This window comes from Triturus cristatus, chromosome 7 (genome assembly GCF_964204655.1).
Source record: "Triturus cristatus chromosome 7, aTriCri1.1, whole genome shotgun sequence".
NCBI classification, from domain to species: domain Eukaryota; kingdom Metazoa; phylum Chordata; class Amphibia; order Caudata; family Salamandridae; genus Triturus; species Triturus cristatus.
The window spans coordinates 137,226,214-137,247,057 of NC_140590.1; the positions used below are offsets into that span (position 1 = coordinate 137,226,214).

General features: G+C 44.4%; 1 protein-coding gene across 1 annotated transcript in view; it reads left to right on the forward strand.

Annotated features, from left to right (window-relative positions):
* LOC146809038 (claudin domain-containing protein 2-like) overlaps positions 1-20,844 on the forward strand; it is a 79,287-nt gene that overhangs the window by 41,215 nt on the left and 17,228 nt on the right. The window contains exons 3-4 of the mRNA XM_085615846.1: positions 1,815-1,850; positions 4,007-4,156. Of these exons, the coding sequence (XP_085471972.1) occupies positions 1,815-1,850; positions 4,007-4,156 (186 nt within the window). The remainder of the gene's footprint in view (positions 1-1,814; positions 1,851-4,006; positions 4,157-20,844) is intronic.

Below are 20,844 nucleotides of genomic sequence, written 5' to 3' on the forward strand. Positions count from 1 at the left end.
TTCAGGCCAACTGCGATGGAGCATGGGCCGGATACAGAGACCGGGTTAGGCCTGCTGGGAATTTTATCTCATGTCCTGGTTTGAGGGCATTGCGCCGTTATGGTTTCAAGGCACGATGTGGAGTCCTGCATTGAGTTCCGTCGCGCTGAGTAGGTTCTGATAATATTTTCATATTATCATACCTGGGGCCTTCTTTGAAGTAGTATAGGTTTCTAGAGATTCACTTTGAGAAGTGCTTTGAATTGCCTGCCTCTCTGTCCTGTCTCTTGCCTGGCTTCAGGCACAATGGGCTAGTGTGACGTTCTATGTGTGAAGGAAGGGCACGGCCTATTGACATGCAAAAGGGGTGTTCCCTGCGCTGCCCACCCCACCCATCCTGCCCTTACAGGGTCACCTAATCTCTTTATTGTGTGGCTGTCTGGGAGCAATATACGAAGAATAGCTGCCAACCACACCCAGTCATGTGACACAGGAGCTGGCTGCAGGCACCAAATAGTTAGGGCAGGAAAATGTCAACTTTCTAAAACACCCAAAATGCATTGGGAACAACAAACGTCGAGTTTTTACTACATAATGTAATGTGAAGTTCAACATTCATCAATGAATCACGCTTTTGAATAAAAGAAGCAATGAACTACGTTGGATTGAAAACTTGTTATCATGTTCACGCACATCAGTTTACTATGGAGTGTTGAGTTTGTTTCGTTAGGCTTCGTCTAGGACAGGTAGTCTTAGAAATTATCAACTTTCTAAAAGAGGCATTTTCAAAATTTGGACTTAAAATACCATTAAAGAGGGTTTTAAATTACAATTTCTCAGACACCAAATATGACTTTCAAACCTGTTCCCAATTAAAAGTTAGCACTTATCAAATGTAATAACGAAACCAAATGTTATACTATGGGAGAGGTAGACTTCACAGTAGTAAAAAACAAATGTGCAAGTTTTTCACTACCAGGACATGTATAACTTAAAAGTACATATCCGACCTTTCAATTTCAATGCACCCTGCCCTAAAGGGTGCCTAGGGCCTACGTTAGAGGTGGCTTATATGTAATGAAAGAGGGGTTACGGCTTGGCAAGAGGGCTCTTTTGCTAAGTCGAATTGGCAATTTAAAACTGCATACAGGTTGTAATGACAGACCTTGGACATGTTTTAAGGGGTTGCTTAAGTGGGTGGCTCATTAAGTGCAGCTGGCTCACCAGTAGCATTTCTTTTACAGCCCATGGTATACCACTTTACTAGGGACTTTTAAGTAAATTAAATATGCCAATCAGATGTAAGACAATTTTACCATGTTTTAGGCAGTGAGCACATGCACTTTAGCATTGGTTAGACGTGGTAAAGTACAGCAACTCCTTAGGCCAGCAAAAACAAATTCAGAAAAATAGGAGAGGTGAATGCAAAAAGTATCGGGTTGACTCCTTATAACAGACCTTGCAACCTCATTAAAAGTGAGGGATCATGCTTATCCTGTCAACAGCACCTACATTCTCCTGAATGTTATAATGCCTCTCCTTTCCTCAAACCTGCTGAAGGATAAATGTATTTATGTCATCCTTTCTCTCTTTCCACTCACTCACATCATACCTCCCCCAGTACTTTGTATTTGATTTTTCTCAAAGGTTCTGTGTTTCCTTGTTGCTCCCATCTTTTTCTATGTATTTCTTAAGACTAAGGCCTGATTGTTGTTTTTAAAGCACATTGACACCCCTCTAAGTAAATCAGTGCTATTTAAAAAAAATCTTAAACAAAATAAATAAATAATATACCCATGAACTAAATCAATCTTTTTGGTTCTTTTCCTTTACAGTTCCCCCGCACAGAACTGACTATACTGCACCAATAGGTAAGTGTTAATCAATATTTTCTTCACTCAAGTTTCCAAAACCTATATGCGTAGCAAGATATTTGGCAGCGTTACACAGCAGGGGTGCAAGGGGGAAGGCAAGATTCTATGTCAGAGATATTTGAAGGCACAGTTATCATCACTGCTCCAGTTTAGTAAAGAGTTAAAGACTTTCCTATTTAAGGAGCACTACATCACAATTCATTAACAGTCCCTAACTCGACTACCCTTCCTATCACTCACTGACTTTATGCTTGTGTGTGACCATGTACAACACACCACTGCCTTTTGGCTAGATTGCTGCTATAGAGAGATATAGCAAATTATTTGATTGGTTATAATATTTTGCTTCTGCAAAGTAATGATTGCACTGTTTAAAGATTTGAAGATAACACGTTTCCATGGAGATTTGTCATTTTCGTTTTCAATTTCATGGTAGTCTGAAAAAATCAAGCTCCTAAACATCACCTGCCAATCATGGGTCTTTTCCTTAGTTCAGAGCTTGGGTTTTGGGAAGTCCTTGTCCACTCCTGTATCTTGGAGGGATGAAGCATCAGAGCTAGGTCAGTCTGCAGTGATTGAGCAGGCTTCACTTGTTTATCTGATATTTCATTATCAGTTGGTTCACATCATCCGGATGTGCTGAGGGCAGGATCACGCTGATTCCAGCAAGATTCTGCCCTGCAACCATGTGGGTCATGCGAGCACATCTCATCTGCTAAATAATTTTATTTTCCCTTTTTGCTCTAAATAAAGGTGGGCACAGAGAAAATGTGCGAGTAAACTCATGCAGTGCATAATCACAGATACATAGGGCTTTACAAGGGAGATGGGGATCAAAGGGCACCCCGGTCTGCCTTCTGCTTTCCCCTGCGCCCCTGAATCTGACTACTCGGGAAAGAGATTAGAAGAGGTAGCAAAGGATTGAGAAAGCCATTTTGGGTATCTGAGGTGATAGTTTGCCTACAACAGTTCAAAGACTGGAGCAGTGAATGATGTTTTACTACAAAGTCTTAACGCCTCCCTAGATAAACTCAATGTAATGGGAGGGATACGCAAAGACAAAACAAGTTAAGGATAGCTGGATGAGTCAACCTAACCAATTTAGGTGCTGCAGGGGTGATACACCTAGACATGTGAAGGATAGCTTGAGTCATCCACCCACACAACTTGAGTATAGTGGAATGATCCAACTAGATAATCTGAGGATAGTGAGTTATGCCTAGAACAAATTAAATGTAGCTGGGGTGATTGAACTGCCAAGTTAAGGATAGCTTAAGTGATCCACCAATAGAAGACAGGTATGGGTAGCTGAAATGCTCAACATAGATGGAGTTATAGTAGAAACTTCAACGAGACAAGATAAGTGTACCAGGGGTGATCAACCTACACAGCTTAAGGGTTAATGTTAATGTTAGTGGGAATTTGTAGAGCGCACGTACGCCGATTGGCTTCATGGCGCTAAGGCTCAAAGGTTGACAGAAAGGCAGAAGCTAACCCTGTGTAAACAGCCAGGTTTTCAGGAGTTTCCTGAATTGGAGAAGGTCAGTGCAGGATCGAATTTCAAGCGGAAAGGAGTTCCACAGTTTGGGGGCAAGAATGGCGAATCTGCGGCATCCTAGACGTACCCGCTTAAAGTCCGGGATAGTGAGAAGAGATAGATGAGCGGACCTTAGGTAACGTGTAGGAGAGTACCTGAGTATCAAATTATTGATGAACTCAGGGCTGGTGCGTAAGGTCATGCTCTTACACAAGTTAAGGATAGTGGGTGATTTGCTTCAATGAATTAAGATTTGAGATATTGAAAGGTTTATCCTCCTAGGTAGATTGTAGATAGAACGATTCACTTGGACATGTTGAGAGTGGCTGTGGTGATCTACTCAGACAACGTAAGAAAAGCAGATAATCCACCTAGAGAGGCTTAGGGTAACTAGAGTGATCCATCTAGACAAAACAACTGATGGGCGGCTGCAATGGTCCAACTAAATAACTTAAGGATAGCAGTCAAAGTCACCTAGACAAGTTACGGATATAGGGTGATCCCCCTGCTAGCTTAATGGTAGTGATGGTGATGTATCTGGACAATTTAAACTTAGTGGGAGTGAGTCCTGAATTTTGTGCTATTGCTAATCTGAATATTTCTTGATTCCTCCCAGTTTTCATAGATTGCGCTCGTGCTGCTACAATCCTGACATTAATATTTCTGGTGGCAGCAGTGGTCATCCAGTCTCTAGTCATCTGGTTCAACAATCGCCTGAAAATTGTCAGAAAGCAAAAGCTGACGTCAGGATTTGTTTTTCTTGGAGGTAACGCATGCAATGCTTCAAATTCTTGTAAATCTTAGATAATCTAAAAATATGTTTTATATTTTCCAATTGGGGAACAATAGTGCACTAGAGGAATAAGCCTGAAGTGCACTTTACTGAAAAAACACTAGAAAGAAAAATCCACCATTGTTAAAAATGACACAGATTTCTTTAGCATATGTTGGCACTTGGAATATCCCCTAAAGCAGGGTGCACTGTCACCGCACGCATGGTAGCCTCCCTGATGTAGCAGGTTAACAACACTATGGGCCTCATTTACAGCTTTTTGACGCAGGCCAGCACAGCAAGTCACTTTGCTGCGCTGCCCTACGTCAAAAAAATGGGCTGGAATGCGCCATATCTCTAAGATACAGCACATTCCTGTCCTCTTCCACTGCGCTGGCACACAATTGGCTGTCATGTGCCAATGCAGGCACCCTTGCAACATGTTGCAAGGATGTCTGCGTTGTTGGAATGATTGTTTTTGTCCAGGACCTTCCTGCATAAAAACAATCAATTGAGGCGTTTTCCCCCTCTATGAGTGCTGCAGAATGCAGCACACACACAAAGAGGAAAAAAGAGAAATAAAGGTATTTCTCCTCGTTACGCCTCACCTGGGGAGGTCTAGGCTTTTGCCGCATTCCCAGGTTTACAGGTCCTTGTAAATCTGGGAATGTGTCAAACTCCATAGGTCCTGTATGGGAATATGCACCACAATGCCCATGAAATGCCTGTGTTACCTTACTCCATATCTACGGAGCATGAAAAGCCATGCAAAGTGGCTTTGGGTGGCCTAGTAGATAAGGGGCTGCACTCTGCGCCATTGGTACGTCAAAAAAAAGTGATTCACTGACAGCGTAATAGGTTTGTAAATGAGCCCCTATATTTGTCCTTTCCTAGAGGTTTGCAGCCATATTTCATAGAGGTGGTTCAGACAGACAATGTGGTGGACTCCAGACCTAGGGGAGATGATGCTCATCAGGGCATGTGTCTGCCAGTAGCATGTCTTGTATCTACACTAGGATAAATAGAAATTATGCTGTCATGTCATGTAGTTCCTACAAATCTTTATAAGATCTGCGTGTTCAGACAACACAAACTAAGGAATTGGTGTTCAGACTGACTCCAGATACCCCCAAAGGATATGTTAATCTGCAGACCAGCTAGCTTACAATGCCACAATAAACACCACAGCCTTACCAAGGACCGAATGGTTTCTAGCAACTATCGAGCATGACAACCCTGACCCCTCAGGGATCGTGGAAACAGTACAGTACTTTTCATTTAGTCACTCGTGCTCACTTTGTCTCAGAGAGATACACAGAAGAAACAGTGGGGACATTTTCAATAAGGATTTATTGAACCAGTGTCATTCTAGCATAAAATATGTGTGCTGCAACAACCATTAGACAGAAACAGATATATACAATTACAAGCACCAACAGAGTAAATAAAATTTAGAATTCAACCATGGTGCTAAAACAGTGAATATATGCAGGCATATAAATACATGGCAGTAATCATGCGTACTCCAAAGATGCAAACCCTAGCTAAGTGTACCTAAGTATACCTAGCATGTATGTAGGTATAGAGCCAAGAATCCCCCTAGGAAAGAGCTAACCCCATTTCCTGATGGGAGAGAACGAAGGCAAAAACAACAGTTGATGGACAGAATGCAGAACAATGTCATACATTCACCCCAGTACAGAGATCTGGGCCTAAATCCATCGTTTTTTTGCTCACCATGCCACTCCAGTTTGAACCCAGCCATATGCAAATCAGTCTTGACCCTGTGCCTCATGGGAACAGTCCAGCCCGAACTGCCAAGCCAGGTCCTCCCTGGACTGGAAACAAGCATCCTAGGACCGGTTTCGGGGTTACACCCCTCTTCAGCCAGGATAGCTTGATTTCAGTGGCATGGAGAGTACGGGACTCACGTCTGAGCATACCCGTCCCACTCGGGGTGACAAATGCAAAAACAACAGTTGATGAACAGAATGCAGAACAATGTCATACATTCACCCCAGTACAGAGATCTGGGCCTACATCCATCGTTTTTTTGCTCACCATGCCATTCCACTTTGAACCCAGCCATATGCAAATCAGTCTTGACCCTGTACCTCATGGGAACAGTCAAGCCCGAAATGCCAAGCCAGGTCCTCCCTGGACTGGAAACAAGCCTCCTAGGACCGTTTTTGGGGTTTCACCCCTCTTTAGCCAGGATAGCTTGATTCTAGTGACATGGAGAGCAGGGGACTCACGTCTGAGCATACCCGTCCCACTCGGGGTGACAAATGCAAAAACAACAGTTGATGAACAGAATGCAGAACAATGTCATACATTCACCCCAGTACAGAGATCTGGGCCTAAATCCTTTGTTTTTTTGCTCACCGTGCCATTCCAGTTTGAACCCAGCCATATGCAAATCAGTCTTGACCCTGTGCCTCATGGGAACAGTCCAGCCCGAACTGCCAAGCCAGGTTCTCCCTGGACTGGAAACAAGCATCCTAGGACCGGTTTCGGGGTTTCACCCCTCTTTAGCCAGGATAGCTTGATTCCAGTGGCATGGAGAGCACGGGACTCACGTCTGAGCATACCCGTCCCACTCGGGGTGACAAAAGCAAAAACAACAGTTGATGAACAGAATGCAGAACAATATCATACATTCACCCCAGTACAGAGATCTGGGCCTAAATCCTTTGTTTTTTGCTCACCGTGCCATTCCAGTTTGAACCCAGCCATATGCAAATCAGTCTAGACCCTGTGCCTCATGGGAACAGTCCAGCCCGAACTGCCAAGCCAGGTCCTCCCTGGACTGGAAACAAGCATCCTAGGACCGGTTTTGGGGTTTCACCCCTCTTTAGCCAGGATAGCTTGATTCCAGTGGCATGGAGAGCACAGGACTCACGTCTGAGTATACCTGTCCCACTCGGGGTGACAGATGCAAAAACAACAGTTGATGAACAGAATACAGAACAATGTCATACATTCACCCCAGTACAGAGATCTGGGCCTAAACCCATCGTTTTTTTGCTAACCATGCCATTCCACTTTGAACCCAGCCATATGCAAATCAGTCTTGACCCTGTACCTCATGGGAACAGTCCAGCCCGAAATGCCAAGCCAGGTCCTCTCTGGACTGGAAACAAGCATCCTAGGACCGGTTTTGGGGTTTCACCCCTCTTTAGCCAGGATAGCTTGATTCCAGTGGCATGGAGAGCACGGGAGAGCGCGGGACTCACGTCTGAGCATACCAGTCCCACTCGGGGTGACAAATGCAAAAACATCAGTTGATGGACAGAATGCAGAACAATGTCATACATTCACCCCAGTACAGAGATCTGCGCCTAAATCCATCGTTTTTTTGCTAACCATGCCATTCCACTTTGAACCCAGCCATATGCAAATCAGTCTTGACCCTGTACCTCATGGGAACAGTCCAGCCCGAAATGCCAAGCCAGGTCCTCTCTGGACTGGAAACAAGCATCCTAGGACCGGTTTTGGGGTTTCACCCCTCTTTAGCCAGGATAGCTTGATTCCAGTGGCATGGAGAGCACAGGACTCACGTCTGAGTATACCTGTCCCACTCGGGGTGACAAATGCAAAAACAACAGTTGATGAACAGAATACAGAACAATGTCATACATTCACCCCAGTACAGAGATCTGGGCCTAAACCCATCGTTTTTTTGCTCACCATGCCATTCCACTTTGAACCCAGCCATATGCAAATCAGTCTTGACCCTGTACCTCATGGGAACAGTCCAGCCCGAAATGCCAAGCCAGGTCCTCCCTGGACTGGAAACAAGCATCCTAGGACCGGTTTTGGGGTTTCACCCCTCTTTAGCCAGGATAGCTTGATTCCAGTGGCATGGAGAGCACGGGACTCACGTCTGAGCATACCCGTCCCACTCGGGGTGACAAATGCAAAAACAACAGTTGATGAACAGAATGCAGATCAATCTCATACATTCACCCCAGTACAGAGATCTGGGCCTAAATCCTTTGTTTTTTTGCTCACCGTGCCATTCCAGTTTGAATCCAGCCATATGTAAATCAGTCTTGACCCTGTGCCTCATGGAAACAGTCCAGCCCGAACTGCCAAGCCAGGTCCTCCCTGGACTGGAAACAAGCATCCTAGGACCGGTTTCGGTGTTTCACCCCTCTTTAGCCAGGATAGCTTGATTCCAGTGGCATGGAGAGCACGGGACTCACGTCTGAGCAAACCCGTCCCACTCGGGGTGACAAATGCAAAAACAACAGTTGATGAACAGAATGCAGAACAATGTCATACATTCACCCCAGTACAGAGATCTGGGCCTAAAGCCTTTGTTTTTTTGCTCACCGTGCCATTCCAGTTTGAACCCAGCCATATGCAAATCAGTCTTGACCCTGTGCCTCATGGGAACAGTCCAGCCCGAACTGCCAAGCCAGGTCCTCCCTGGACTGGAAACAAGCATCCTAGGACCGGTTTGTGGGTTTCACCCCTCTTTAGCCAGAATAGCTTGATTCCAGTGGCATGGAGAGCACGGGAGAGCGCGGGACTCACGTCTGAGCATACCAGTCCCACTCGGGGTGACAAATGCAAAAACATCAGTTGATGGACAGAATGCAGAACAATGTCATACATTCACCCCAGTACAGAGATCTGGGCCTAAATCCATCGAAGGGCCCCATCTTGGACTCGAGTTGGACACCCTTCGAGGGATTTCAGACTACTGTGTGCTGAAGTGTCTGCGTGCAGGGACTTCAGCATCTCGTGTCAGCATGGAAGTTTCTCCTCTGGTTTGCCCAGTGAAGATGTGGTCATTATTTACCTGAAAGGTACACTCAGGGGTTCTACCTAGATATGTCATAGTACTGTGGGAATGTCGGCCAAGAATGACGATAGCGGTGACTTTTGTACAGAGTTATTATGCAGAAGATGGTAATCCTGCTGTGATACTAAGAATCCTCATGCATAATAAATGAGGCTAGTTTTTGAAGAAAACCACACAACATTTATTCGGCACCTAACTAAGTAAAAGGTCAGCGCCAAACCGTTATGCAGAGCGAGGTAGGACGAATGTAGGTAACAGGTCATGCACTGGTGCTCATAACAGTCAGAGGTGCATACAGGGATCTTCAGTATAACCAATATCTTTCTCCTGAACTTCCCCTATTTCTCAGCATCTCTTGTCCTATTTTACAGCTGGGATCTGTTCAGATTGTCATTCTAATCCATTACAGATCATCAGGATATATTCACAAGCGGTACTTTAAAAATACAAGGAATCTGATCATTTATACATTCAGTGGTTACCTGAAAATATGGAATTGAACTAGCCTTATGGGACACCCTTGCTTCAAAGTTTGTAACATGACTCAACCACTGTGGCAAAATTATAATTCCCCCTAACCCTTTGTTCCCCTATGGGTATCACTTATCAATGTCAATTATGAAGGTCTCTTACTATCCCTTTGTGAATTCCTGTAGTGTGTAATTAAGGTAAATTATGTTGTGAACTTTAATTTATGACAATATTTACATTAGTGAATACAATAAATGGTGTCTTAGTGACTCCTCACAGCCTCAATAATCTAATCTGACACAGCTCCTCTTATCTTTAGGCCCTAGACAATTTGCTGACAGCAAAAAACTCACAGCGATAGGGCCCACTTATATGCAGAAGCCCTACAGGTATTAAAGCAACCATTCTGGGGTGCCCTGTCTCCTACACAGTAGGACTCATCACAGCACCCATAAGGAGGAGGCAGCACAGACATTCCTCCTTAGTAGTGTACTTGCAGAGTCCTAACACAAATGAGCACATTTCTAGATCTGTTTATAGAACCCTAGTCATGTGGTAAAGAGTACTTTATCTTCATTCACTTGGAAGCCTTTCCTCTAGGGTGAATAAGGATGGTCAGTTCCTCTGCTCAGTGTGTGATCCTGGCTAAATCACTATGAGGCTGATTAACAAGAAAATTAGTAACCTTATAAATTCTGGTATATGCTAACAATTTTAGTCAAGTTAATGTTTCTTCAGGAACCACAATCCTGCAAGTTTCTTTTCATGTTCCCAACCTAATCACACCCGCTCCCTCGTCGACCAGGGCGAAACGGTAGCCCTCATCCTCCTGGACCACTCAGAAAGAATTCAACACTGTCTCCTACCGAACCCTAGCCACCAGACTCCACGACGCCTGCATCCGCAGCATGGCCCTCAACTGGATCCGCTCGCTAACCGGCAGAACTCAGTGGGACAGACTTCCTCCCTACCTCTCGAAACCAACAGAGACAAACTGTGGAGTGCCCCAGGGCTCCTCCCTCAGCCCCACCCTCTCCAACGTCTATATGCCCCCACTCGCAACCATCGTCATGAACCACGGGTTCAACATTGTCTCTTACGCCAACAACACCCAGCTGATCCTCTCCTTCACCAACGAACCCAGCATCACCAAACACAACTTCCATAAAGTGATGAAAGCCGATGCCACCGGGATGAAGAACAGCTGCCTGAAACTCAACTCAGAAAAGACAAAAGTCCTCATCCATGGCTCCACCCCCTTCGCATGGAACGACTCCTGGTGGCCCTCCGCCCTCGGAAATCCCCCCACCCCGACAGACAATGCACAAACCCTCAGCATCATACTAGGCTCATCGCTCACAATGAACTGCTAGATCAATGCCGTCTCCTCGACCTGCTTCAACACCCTCCAAATCCTTTCAGATGGATCCCAACAAAATCCAGAAAAACTGTCATGCACGCACTCATCAGCAGTCAACTGGACTAGGACAACTCTTTCTACGCCGGAATCAACAAGAAACTCGTTTGCAAACTCCAGACTGTCCAGTTCGCCGCGGCCAGACTGACCTCCACAATTTGAAACTCCACAGTCATTCACAAATCCATCAGGGCCGTGAGACACAGGAACAGGGTTTACACATTTTCATTAGGTTCTTGTGGCATAGGCACATGTACAGTGATGATATTTTTATCAATACCCCAAAGGGGGTTACCTTCTTGGCAGAGTACTCATCCCGGTGCCCAACCAGAGCCTTCCCCCTCACAAACCTGAAATTGTTCTCCCCCTGAAAAATGCTAGTTTTTAGCATGCCACACCTTCCCATCACCGAGTAGCGCAGAATTACACAAAAGTTTCAGCATCTTCAGGGGTGTAGAGTATTTACTTTCACCTTTGCATGTTAACCTCCCTTTTTTACCTTCACAAGATCACCAACACAAAGGTTCACTTTTTTCACACCGTGTAACTGATCATACTTATGCTTATGTTTAGCTTGTTTCATTTGCATGCAATTCCTCACTTTTCTTGGTGACCAAGAAACAATCATCGTGCATCCTAACCACCCCATATTAGCTTTAGTACGTGATGATCTTCACTCATCATTTCAAAAGGGCTATATATAGTCTGTTGACTCACATTGGGTAGCCCAGTAGGCACCCACTGTTTTCTCAATTCATCCTCCCAACCCATCCCGTTACTAATTGACAATTCAATTATCCCTTTTATGACTCTACCGAAGCCTTCAACACTTCCATTGCCTTTGGGATGATAAAGGGACATGGTCTTGTGTACAATTCCAGTTTTCTTCATGAAATTATTGAACCTATCAGCCAAGAACTGTCCCCCATTATCAGAAATAATATCCTTTGGCAACCACTCAAGGGCAAACACCTCTCCTAAGAAGCACAACAAGGATTCAAAATCTGCTCTTTGCACCACTTTGATTTCAGGCCACATGGTAAAGTGATCAACCAGCACCAGAATGTATTCGTGCAAACCATTAACATCTTTTACAGGTCCAAAGATGTCAATATCTACTCTTTCCCAAAGCATAGTCGGGCCTGCAATAGGGTGCAAGGGTGGCTTAAGTGTGATGAAGGTTTTGTCAGAGTTAATACACTTCACATACTCCCTCACCACCCTCTCAATTTTCCTATCCACCCCTGGCCACCAGTATGATTTTTTACCCCACACTTGGGGGCAGATTTACAATGCCCTTGCGCCACTTCTGCGCTGCCGTTGTGTCACTTTTGTGATGCAGTGGCGGCGTAATCCATGCGCCACGTTGCGCCCCATTTACAACGTGACGCATCTAGGGAGATGCGTCACGTTGTAAAGCCCTGCGCCACATGAAACCCGCGTCAGGTTTCATGTGGGCGTTCCAGTGCAGGGGGGGGGGGGCGTTCTGGCACAGGAACGCCACGGAAAAGTGACGCAGTGAAATCTACAAGATTTCACGCAGTCACTTTTCCGACGCTGGTGCGTCAAATCCTTGCGCCTACTTCAAGCAGGCTTAAGGTTTGACGCACCATGTTAGGGATAGGGCAGGTTGGAACAGTGCTGGAGTTGCGTCTCGCTTGCGACACAACTTCAGCACTACGCCAACATTACACCGGCAGATGCGTCACGCATCTGCTTATCCTTGCGCCACGATACACCGCATTGTAAATGCGGCGCATCAGCGGTGGCGCAAGGGCAAACTTGCTTGACGCATCTTCCCTGGCGCATCCTTGCTGATTTGCAGGGATGCGCCAGGGAACGTAAATCTGCCCCTTGGTTTTTACTCTCCCAACGTCACCCTCTTGACAAAGGTGTATAACCTTGTTCTGGGATGCACTTGGTGGAAATAACATGCCCCCTCTAAGTAGCAACTTTTCTTCAACAGATAACTCATTCTTTACTTCCCAAAATGGAATAAGGTCTTCACACAACCAAGTTTTCTCTGGCCAGCCGTTTTGGACATACTTAAAAGCAGTAGTTAACACATCATTGTGGAAGATGGAATTGGCCCATTTCTCATGACCAATACTTTGCAGTTCTTCCACAAAAACTGTTGCCACCAACCAATCTTCTTTACCTCACCATCCACAGGTAATGGACATCTGCTTAAAAAGTCTGCAATTCTGTTACGCACCCCTGGCATCTAACTTATTTCATACATAAAATCGAAGAACTGCATAGACATGCATGAACTACTGAGAGACACATTCCTTAACACCTGTGACGTGAGGACTTCTGTGAGAGGTTTGTGGTCAGTTCTCCGTCTAAAATCTCTGAGACCCCACACCCACCCCAAGGTCTCCCTCTCAATAACGGAGTACTTTTGCTCTGTTAGGGTGAGTGCTTGGACAGTAGACTACAATGCCCTCTGTTCCTTCTTCCTGCACCTGGGACAGTACTGACCCTAATCCCTTCCCACTTGCATCAGTGGTGATGACACTTTTGAGCTTGGGTTCAAAACCTTGAAGGGCCTAAAAAACTTGCACCGGTTCTTGAGTAGTGGGCGAATGGGAAATATTTTCACTGAGACTTTATTAACAAACTTGGAATAGAGCTTGACTAATCTTAACAAGCATTGGCATAGCCAATAGGTTTCGCCTTTGGGGCCTTTCAAGTGTCTAGCCATGCCGCGTTAAGTCCTGGCTTACTCTTGAAATTTATGAGAAAGTCTGTAATATCATAAAAGTAAGACCCGTCGGCATGTTTGGTAATCCTGCCCTAAGTGTTTGAATATATGACGGCATGCACAAGTGTGTTTGCATGCAGTTCTTAGCTCACTGTGCTAGATTACTATTGTAAATTATGAACTGCACAGTAACAAAAGGATCTTTGTGACAAAAGCAGTAACCCACAGAGCTATGCACATAAAATACACTGCTGTGATCTGCGTTGTACACATTGTTTGCAGCAGTCATATTAACCTTTAAAAATGGTTACTAAACAAAGGCATAAAACAATTTGTTTATAAACTGTAAAAAATAAGCACTTTAAATTCATAAGCGGAAAATCCCAACAAGGAAAACTTGAATGTGTGGCACTGCAGAGAGGTTTCCAATTCAATAGTCCCGTGTTTTAACCTCTCGGGCAACACTTTTTGGTTTGCGCGCTGACTCTAGGCTTGACCTAAAAAGCTACTACCAGCATTTAGTGACTGCCACTCTGGTGTCACTTTTGAGTCTTCATAGCTAAATTCATTGTGCTCGTCGTTGGGCGTACCATGTCCCCTCCAAGTTTGCCAGTTTGTGTAGTTCTGCACCTGCTTAGCTCTTTAGGAAATTACATTTCCAATGGAGATGGAACTTTATTGCCAACAACCTACTACGTAAATAATTCCCATTTGCATTTAAGAGAAGCGAGGCATTGGAAGATAAACTGATTTAGGCAAGATCACACACTGCATCAAATGGGTGAATCAACACTGGAAATTTAAGTCATATCCTCAGTTTATTTAGTTAATGTGGTTTTAAAGGCTCTTTGAAGGCTGGAGGGTGCATCAGTGACATTTCAAACGCTATAATGAGGCCTTTAAAGTCCTGCGAGGAACTGGAATTAACAGAAGCTGTCCGCCAGGGGAGAGAGACAAATATTTGTTCAGGGCTACCTACTCTCCCTATGTGGAGATGAGAACGAAGCTCCTGCCTTCCCGGGGACTGGCCCTTTGATGCTGTTTGTTGCTCCAGCCCTGTAGGGTGCAAGGACATTTGGCTGGGAGAAGGGGAGCAAACATGCATGGCAAAGTACTTTGGATGCTCTTAAGTGTTTGATGACCCTGGGGTTGGCATTTGTCGTTTATTAGAGGAGGTGTCAAGACTGTTTGACTCTCTGGCATGGAAAGCATGTAATGCACTTTTTGTATTTAAACTCCACCATAGACATTAACTTGTGTTCCATAATTCATAGCGTATTATCTGCCAGACTTCAGGTAGAGATACGGGAGTGAATGCATATTACACTCGGAGCCTAGCTTCACACTCAGGAGGTCACTAGTCGTTTAGTATGTATTGGTTGCTAAATGTTTTAAACACAAGCTTCTTGTCTGCGTGCGCATTAACTGATGTGGCCGCTAGGGGGAGCTGAGAGGTTTAATGTAAGATTTAATTGAAATACCGTTACCTAGTACACAGTGAAGAAAGCGGGTAATGTAATGCCACTTATCCATTGGCATCGCACAGAGACATCACAAGCCTGGGAAAGAAGGCTGTCCATATCCGCCACCGCTTACGGTATGTAGTACAGAACATAATGATACACTGTGGGTGAGTGACAGCCCAAGCTCAGAACTGCACAAGTGTACTGTAACACACGGCATGATGTAACACAAGCTCGAAACTAAACACGTCTACTGTAACAGTGTTAACACACGGTGAAGCTCAACACTGCACAGTGTACTGCAACACACTGTTGAAAGATTGTGTGTCTGTTTTGCTCCGAAATTCTACAAGAAACCTGAATGGTAAATGCATCTTGCATTTTCTGTTTTTGATGTGGCGTCTTTTACGTTGTAAATGTATTGTTATTGGAAGCTATATTTAGGGAGTGCTACCTTAAGTAATAGTGAGCTGTCTCCCCACATACTACATTAAGTACTGGACGCATTGCGGGGAGATGTAAAAATAAAGTTATGACAGTGACTCAAAACACGAGCGGTCGTGTTCCGGCAAAAAACAAATGTTAAACAAGGAATGCATGTGAGAGAGAGGGGGAGCAGGAGGTGAACCCGGGAGTGGTGCGTGCGTGCGTGCGCGTGCAGTTTGCTCTTTTTTGAAGCACATACTCGTGCTTGTGGCGCGTCCCCTGCTCGCTCCCGCAAGCTGGATGCTGCCACAAGCACGAGTACGTGCTTCGAAAAAGAGCAGAACGACGGCTAAAGGTCCTCCTACGCAGCGCATGTGCGCTGCGTAGGCGAGACCTAAAAAGCATCTTACCTCATCCTTACTTTGGGACACATGGTCCTTCTTAATAGTATAAACTAGTTCTGACTTTGGACTGATCCATTGCAATCTGATCTCATGTCCCAAATACATTTATAGTGTTCCTTGCGAACCTGTACTATGGGCTCCTTAGCTGTCAACCCATAAAGTTTCAACGTTTTTAACACTTCTAGCAAAACCTCATCATGTTCCTTTCTATTCCTACCCATGACTAAGATGCCATCCTGGTAGAAAATCACATTTCTCATGTCCTTTAACAATTGGTACATGAGTCGTTGGAACATGGTGGTGGCTGACGGTAATCCAAAAGGAACACAGCTAAACTTGAACACACCAAACGGGGTGATAAATGAAGTGAGATGTTTTGCTGCTGTTATGTAGAGGGACCTGGTAGTACACTGAAGTTAAATCTATAGTTGAAAGCCATTCCATATTTCTAGTAAAGGACAGCAAATCATAAATCCTGGGCAGAGGAAACATATCCAATTAAATGTTTTTATTAAGTTCCCTTAAGTCCACACACAAACTGATGTGGCTGTTCTCCTTCCTTGCCACAACAAGGGGGGAGGGGGGGTGACCCAGTCCGATGACTTGCCTTGTTCAATTACTCTACTCCACCAATTTGTTGAGCTCATTAACTACCTCATCCTTACCACTCATAGGGATGTTCCTTAGTTTATGTATGTAGGAACGAACATCTTCTCTCAAAATTATTTTGTGTGCAAAACCCTTAAGTTCCCCCACTGTACCAGTGAAAAACATAAGAAATTTCATCGCAAATTCACTGCTTTCCTTCTTTTCACATTTGTGGGGATTCCTTCCCTTAACACTTTTGACTATATCCTCACCACCCTCCTTTTTACTAGAAGAAAACACAGATTTGGCACATCTGGAAGTAAGCTCAGGCTTGCTAATTATGGCTGTAACTTCCTGTAATCTAGAGTTCCCATGAACCCACAACTTATCTTGTAGGTTGGGATTATCGCAGTGCATGATGACTTGGTCATGTACCAATTCATCTTCAATCCCCCCAAAGTTACAAGATAATACCAATTTCCTTAAAGCAGCCACATAGTCTTCTATTTTCTCATTGGGACCTTGTTTGCGATGGTGGAAATTATAACAATCAATAGCCTTACATACTGTGGGCGCAAAATAAGCGCCTAAATCGAATACGTCTCCTTCATCCCCAGAGCGAGGTTTCTTTTCCATGAGATTGTACACCCTAAAACCCCAAGGCTGAAGGCAGTGCAAAATAATTTTCTTCTATGTGTCTGGAGACATATCCTCACTTTCGAAAGTGTTGATGTAGTTAATGAAGCAATCTTTCCATTCTTACAACCTCAAGTTATTCACTTTATCATCTTTCACCATGAAAGACTGTGGAGCAGGAAGATTCATTGTGGCCATAGCAGTACAGTATTCTCAATAAGTAACCACAAAACAACAATTGGACCCATCACTTAAACGTGTTGAAGCTAAAGTTACCTATGTAGCTACAGCATAAAACAAGGCACTGCCACCAATTCCACAATTAATGATGAGAACTTGCTCCACACTCACAGCTGGTGTGCATGTCACTGTGTACTTGTTGCACGTCAGAGGTCTCTCTATTGGTAACACGCAGTGGAAAGTGTGCATATCATCCAAATAATTAACCCCAAGCACAAATGAGTACTTGATCCTTGAAACACACTTCACACCAGGTCTGCATGTCACCGGAATTAAATTGCTGAAAATTCCCTTCTTGGACAATATGCATGGTGTGTGTATCATCGGAAAAAAGCTGGAGGCTCCCAAAGGTTGCTGAATTCAGTAACCCCTGTTACTATCCAATGGGGGAAACAATTGTTGCTATCTTATGCTCAAAGAGTGCCGGGCTCAATCCAAGATGGCCGACACAGCGTGACGGATGTGCTCATGCAAGCGCCACAGCAGTGATCGTCCCTCCTTGAGGGTCCTTGTGACGTGGCAGGAGGCTGTAGCTGCACACACAGACAGCTGCGGAGGTGTCCCTCACACGTCTTCCTCGCGGCAGGCCAATAGCAGTAATGGATGCTCACATGTAAGAGTGCATTTATAGACCAAAACATTGCTCCACCCCAGAGAAAACACACAGGGGTGTGAATACTGCACAAACAAGTAAAGAACATGTCCACAACAAAGTTGTACTTGCTCTGTACTTCTGTTGCAGTCTTCATTTGAAGGCGGTGTTCACAAATGGCTGGGTGGCTCCGAGTACTGGTTTGCAGAGTTTCATGTCACCCTTTGCCACAAATGTAATGATGAATTTAATACATAATATAGCCTTTGGATATAAGGCTTTATTCATCAACTCGAACCTCTGATACAGCACAAGCACAGTGGTCTGTGTCCACCTCCATCTAGCTACACAATGGCAACCCTCCTGTGTGACCACATATAGTTACACGAGATCGGTCAAAGGCTCGAGCTCCAGAACGCATCTGAGCTCACAACATACCAGCTTGCAAGGTCACTTGAAATTGGGCTTACACTTCTGCTTCGGTGGGTGTGATATCCAGGTTATCTGGTTGTCATGGGAGAAGTTCTAGAATGTGGGATGTGAAGGATGACAGTTGGATGTAGTACTGGGTTGCACTGAGGTGCCACAAGCTTGCTCTGTAATAAACTCAGAGGCTTATTTATGAGAGGTTTGTGCTGCCAGAGTATCACTTTTGTTTACGCTCTGGCTGTGCGAGCCTCTTAATCTTATCTATGAGGCGATGCAAAGCCACTCTGAGTGGTGCACCTTCCTACACAAAAACAGTCCTGCCTGCAACCGAGGCACACTTGCACCATTATGCAGGAGTGCCTACATTGGCGCTAGGCAACAAACATTGGTGCTAGGCAGCACAGGGGGAAAGAATAGGAATCCACTGTATTTCATAAATACAGTGCATTCCTGGCCTTTCACATTGAGGTAAGGTAGAGTGGCAAGAAGACTTGCGGCGCTGCCCTACACCAATTCCTCATAAATGTGGCCCCCAATTCTTACCTGAATGCTGCGTCTCTTCACTACAAATTTGGGGACAATGATAGGATGTGATCATGACCTGACATTCTGTTGTTCGTTTTAAATGTCCATTCCTGAAGGGAGAAAGCAAGCAGGTGCCATGAGCGGTGCCGGCTGATGAAAAGGTGGAAGGAAGGCAACTTCTGTGGGGCTCCAGATTTACGATATGCACCAACTATAAGCCGCTTATGAAGGTTGCCACGTCTGATGGGGAGGTCAAAGCCATGACTTGGATTTGCAGGAAGACTCTAAGGTTACTTGAGTTTGTGTATTATGTGGAATACTTACTAGAGCATGTCTGTAGTGACAGGGATGAATACAGTGTTGCAATGATCAACAAGTGTAATGAGGCAATTGTGAGTGAGGTTTTGGTTTCTGGATATGAGGAGGATGAAGCTTTGAAAATGGTAAAACAATTCAACAAAGGGTTGGTCGGATGAAAATAATTTACTCGAATAAATTCTGGGAAATCAAAGAAGAATTATCCTTAAGTGACGCAGGATTCATTTTGAGAGGTGGTTTAGCAGTACCTCTAAAGGACCTAAGAAAAAAAAGTATGAAAATTAATCATGAGGGACATTAAGGGATAGTCAAGTTAAAGAGGAAAGTGAAGTCTTCACATTGGTGGCCTGACGGAGATGCTGATACATAGAGATTTGTGAGAGCTTGTCCATTTTGTTCCAGCTCCAACAAGGCTCAGTCAGTTGTCTGACCTTTCCTGAAGAATAATAGATATCCAGAGAATCCGTGGGAGGAATTGAGCGGGGAAAATCCTGGGACCCATTTTAGACATAAAGGGTGTACCTAAATATATAATTCTCCTTACAGACAAATACTCTAAGTAGCCAGAGTTTGAAGTGTGTAACAATGAAATGCGAATGCGGAAGTTTCCTTCCTGGAGAAGATATTCTTGAGGGGGATTTCCAAATCCTTATTAAGTGACAACAGACCACAATTTTCTGCTGATACGTTTGTGAAGTTCTTATCTAGGAATGGAATCAGAGGAAGGCGCATCCTGGTTTATCATCCTGCAGTTCAATAGAGTGATAATGGGTAATGTGCAAGCTGCCTCAATGCTGGCCAAGACTGAGAGAAGGAGTTGGAAAGCATGATTTGTGACTACAGAATTACCCCAACTTTGACAGGTTACAGTCACTTCAAGAATCTAAGAGGTAGGGAGCCCTTTACTAAGGACAATACAGCTTGGATGAACATGAAGCTGTGTAGTAAATGGTCACCCCCTGCAGTCAAGAGTAATTTGTTAAGAGCACCAGGAGAATAAAAAGAATATTACAACAGGAAACAAGGCGTGAAGGATTTGTACTCAGTGCGAGGTGACTGGTTGAGAGTCAAACTTGGTCTGAAGATTAAGATGGACTGCAGCAGATTTTCCGAGCGACTTCAAGTGAAGGAGGCTTATTCAAGGTCTGTGCTGTTAAATAATAATAAGATTTGGCATTTTGGGATGCTGTCAAGATGTAATAAAGTTTTGTCCTGGAAACAGGATGGAAATTCCATGGAAGTGAAATAAAATCCAAAGAATGTTTGTGGGAAGATGATGAATGTGGTCTGAATTGTCCTAGGGTATCTGAGAAGAATGCTACAGCGGGTAATAACTCAATGCAAGGGTCTTCTCTGTTAAGAAGTGAGGGAATGGGTATCAGTGATGGAGTATCTGGTGGAGCAGTATCTGATGTACCAGGAACCGCCGAACCTGGAATCTCTGGAAGTTCCACCACCGAACCCAGAATCTCTGGGAATTTCCACTCATGTGGGAAGATCTATTGTTTTGCCAAAACAAGTTCCTGATTTTGTAACGGGGTCAAACCACAATCTTCTGTAATATTACAATAAATGTACTACTATGCAATCTATATATTTTTGTTATATCAATGTTCATTGTATTATTATTCAGTCCGTTGTATAGGCGTGATT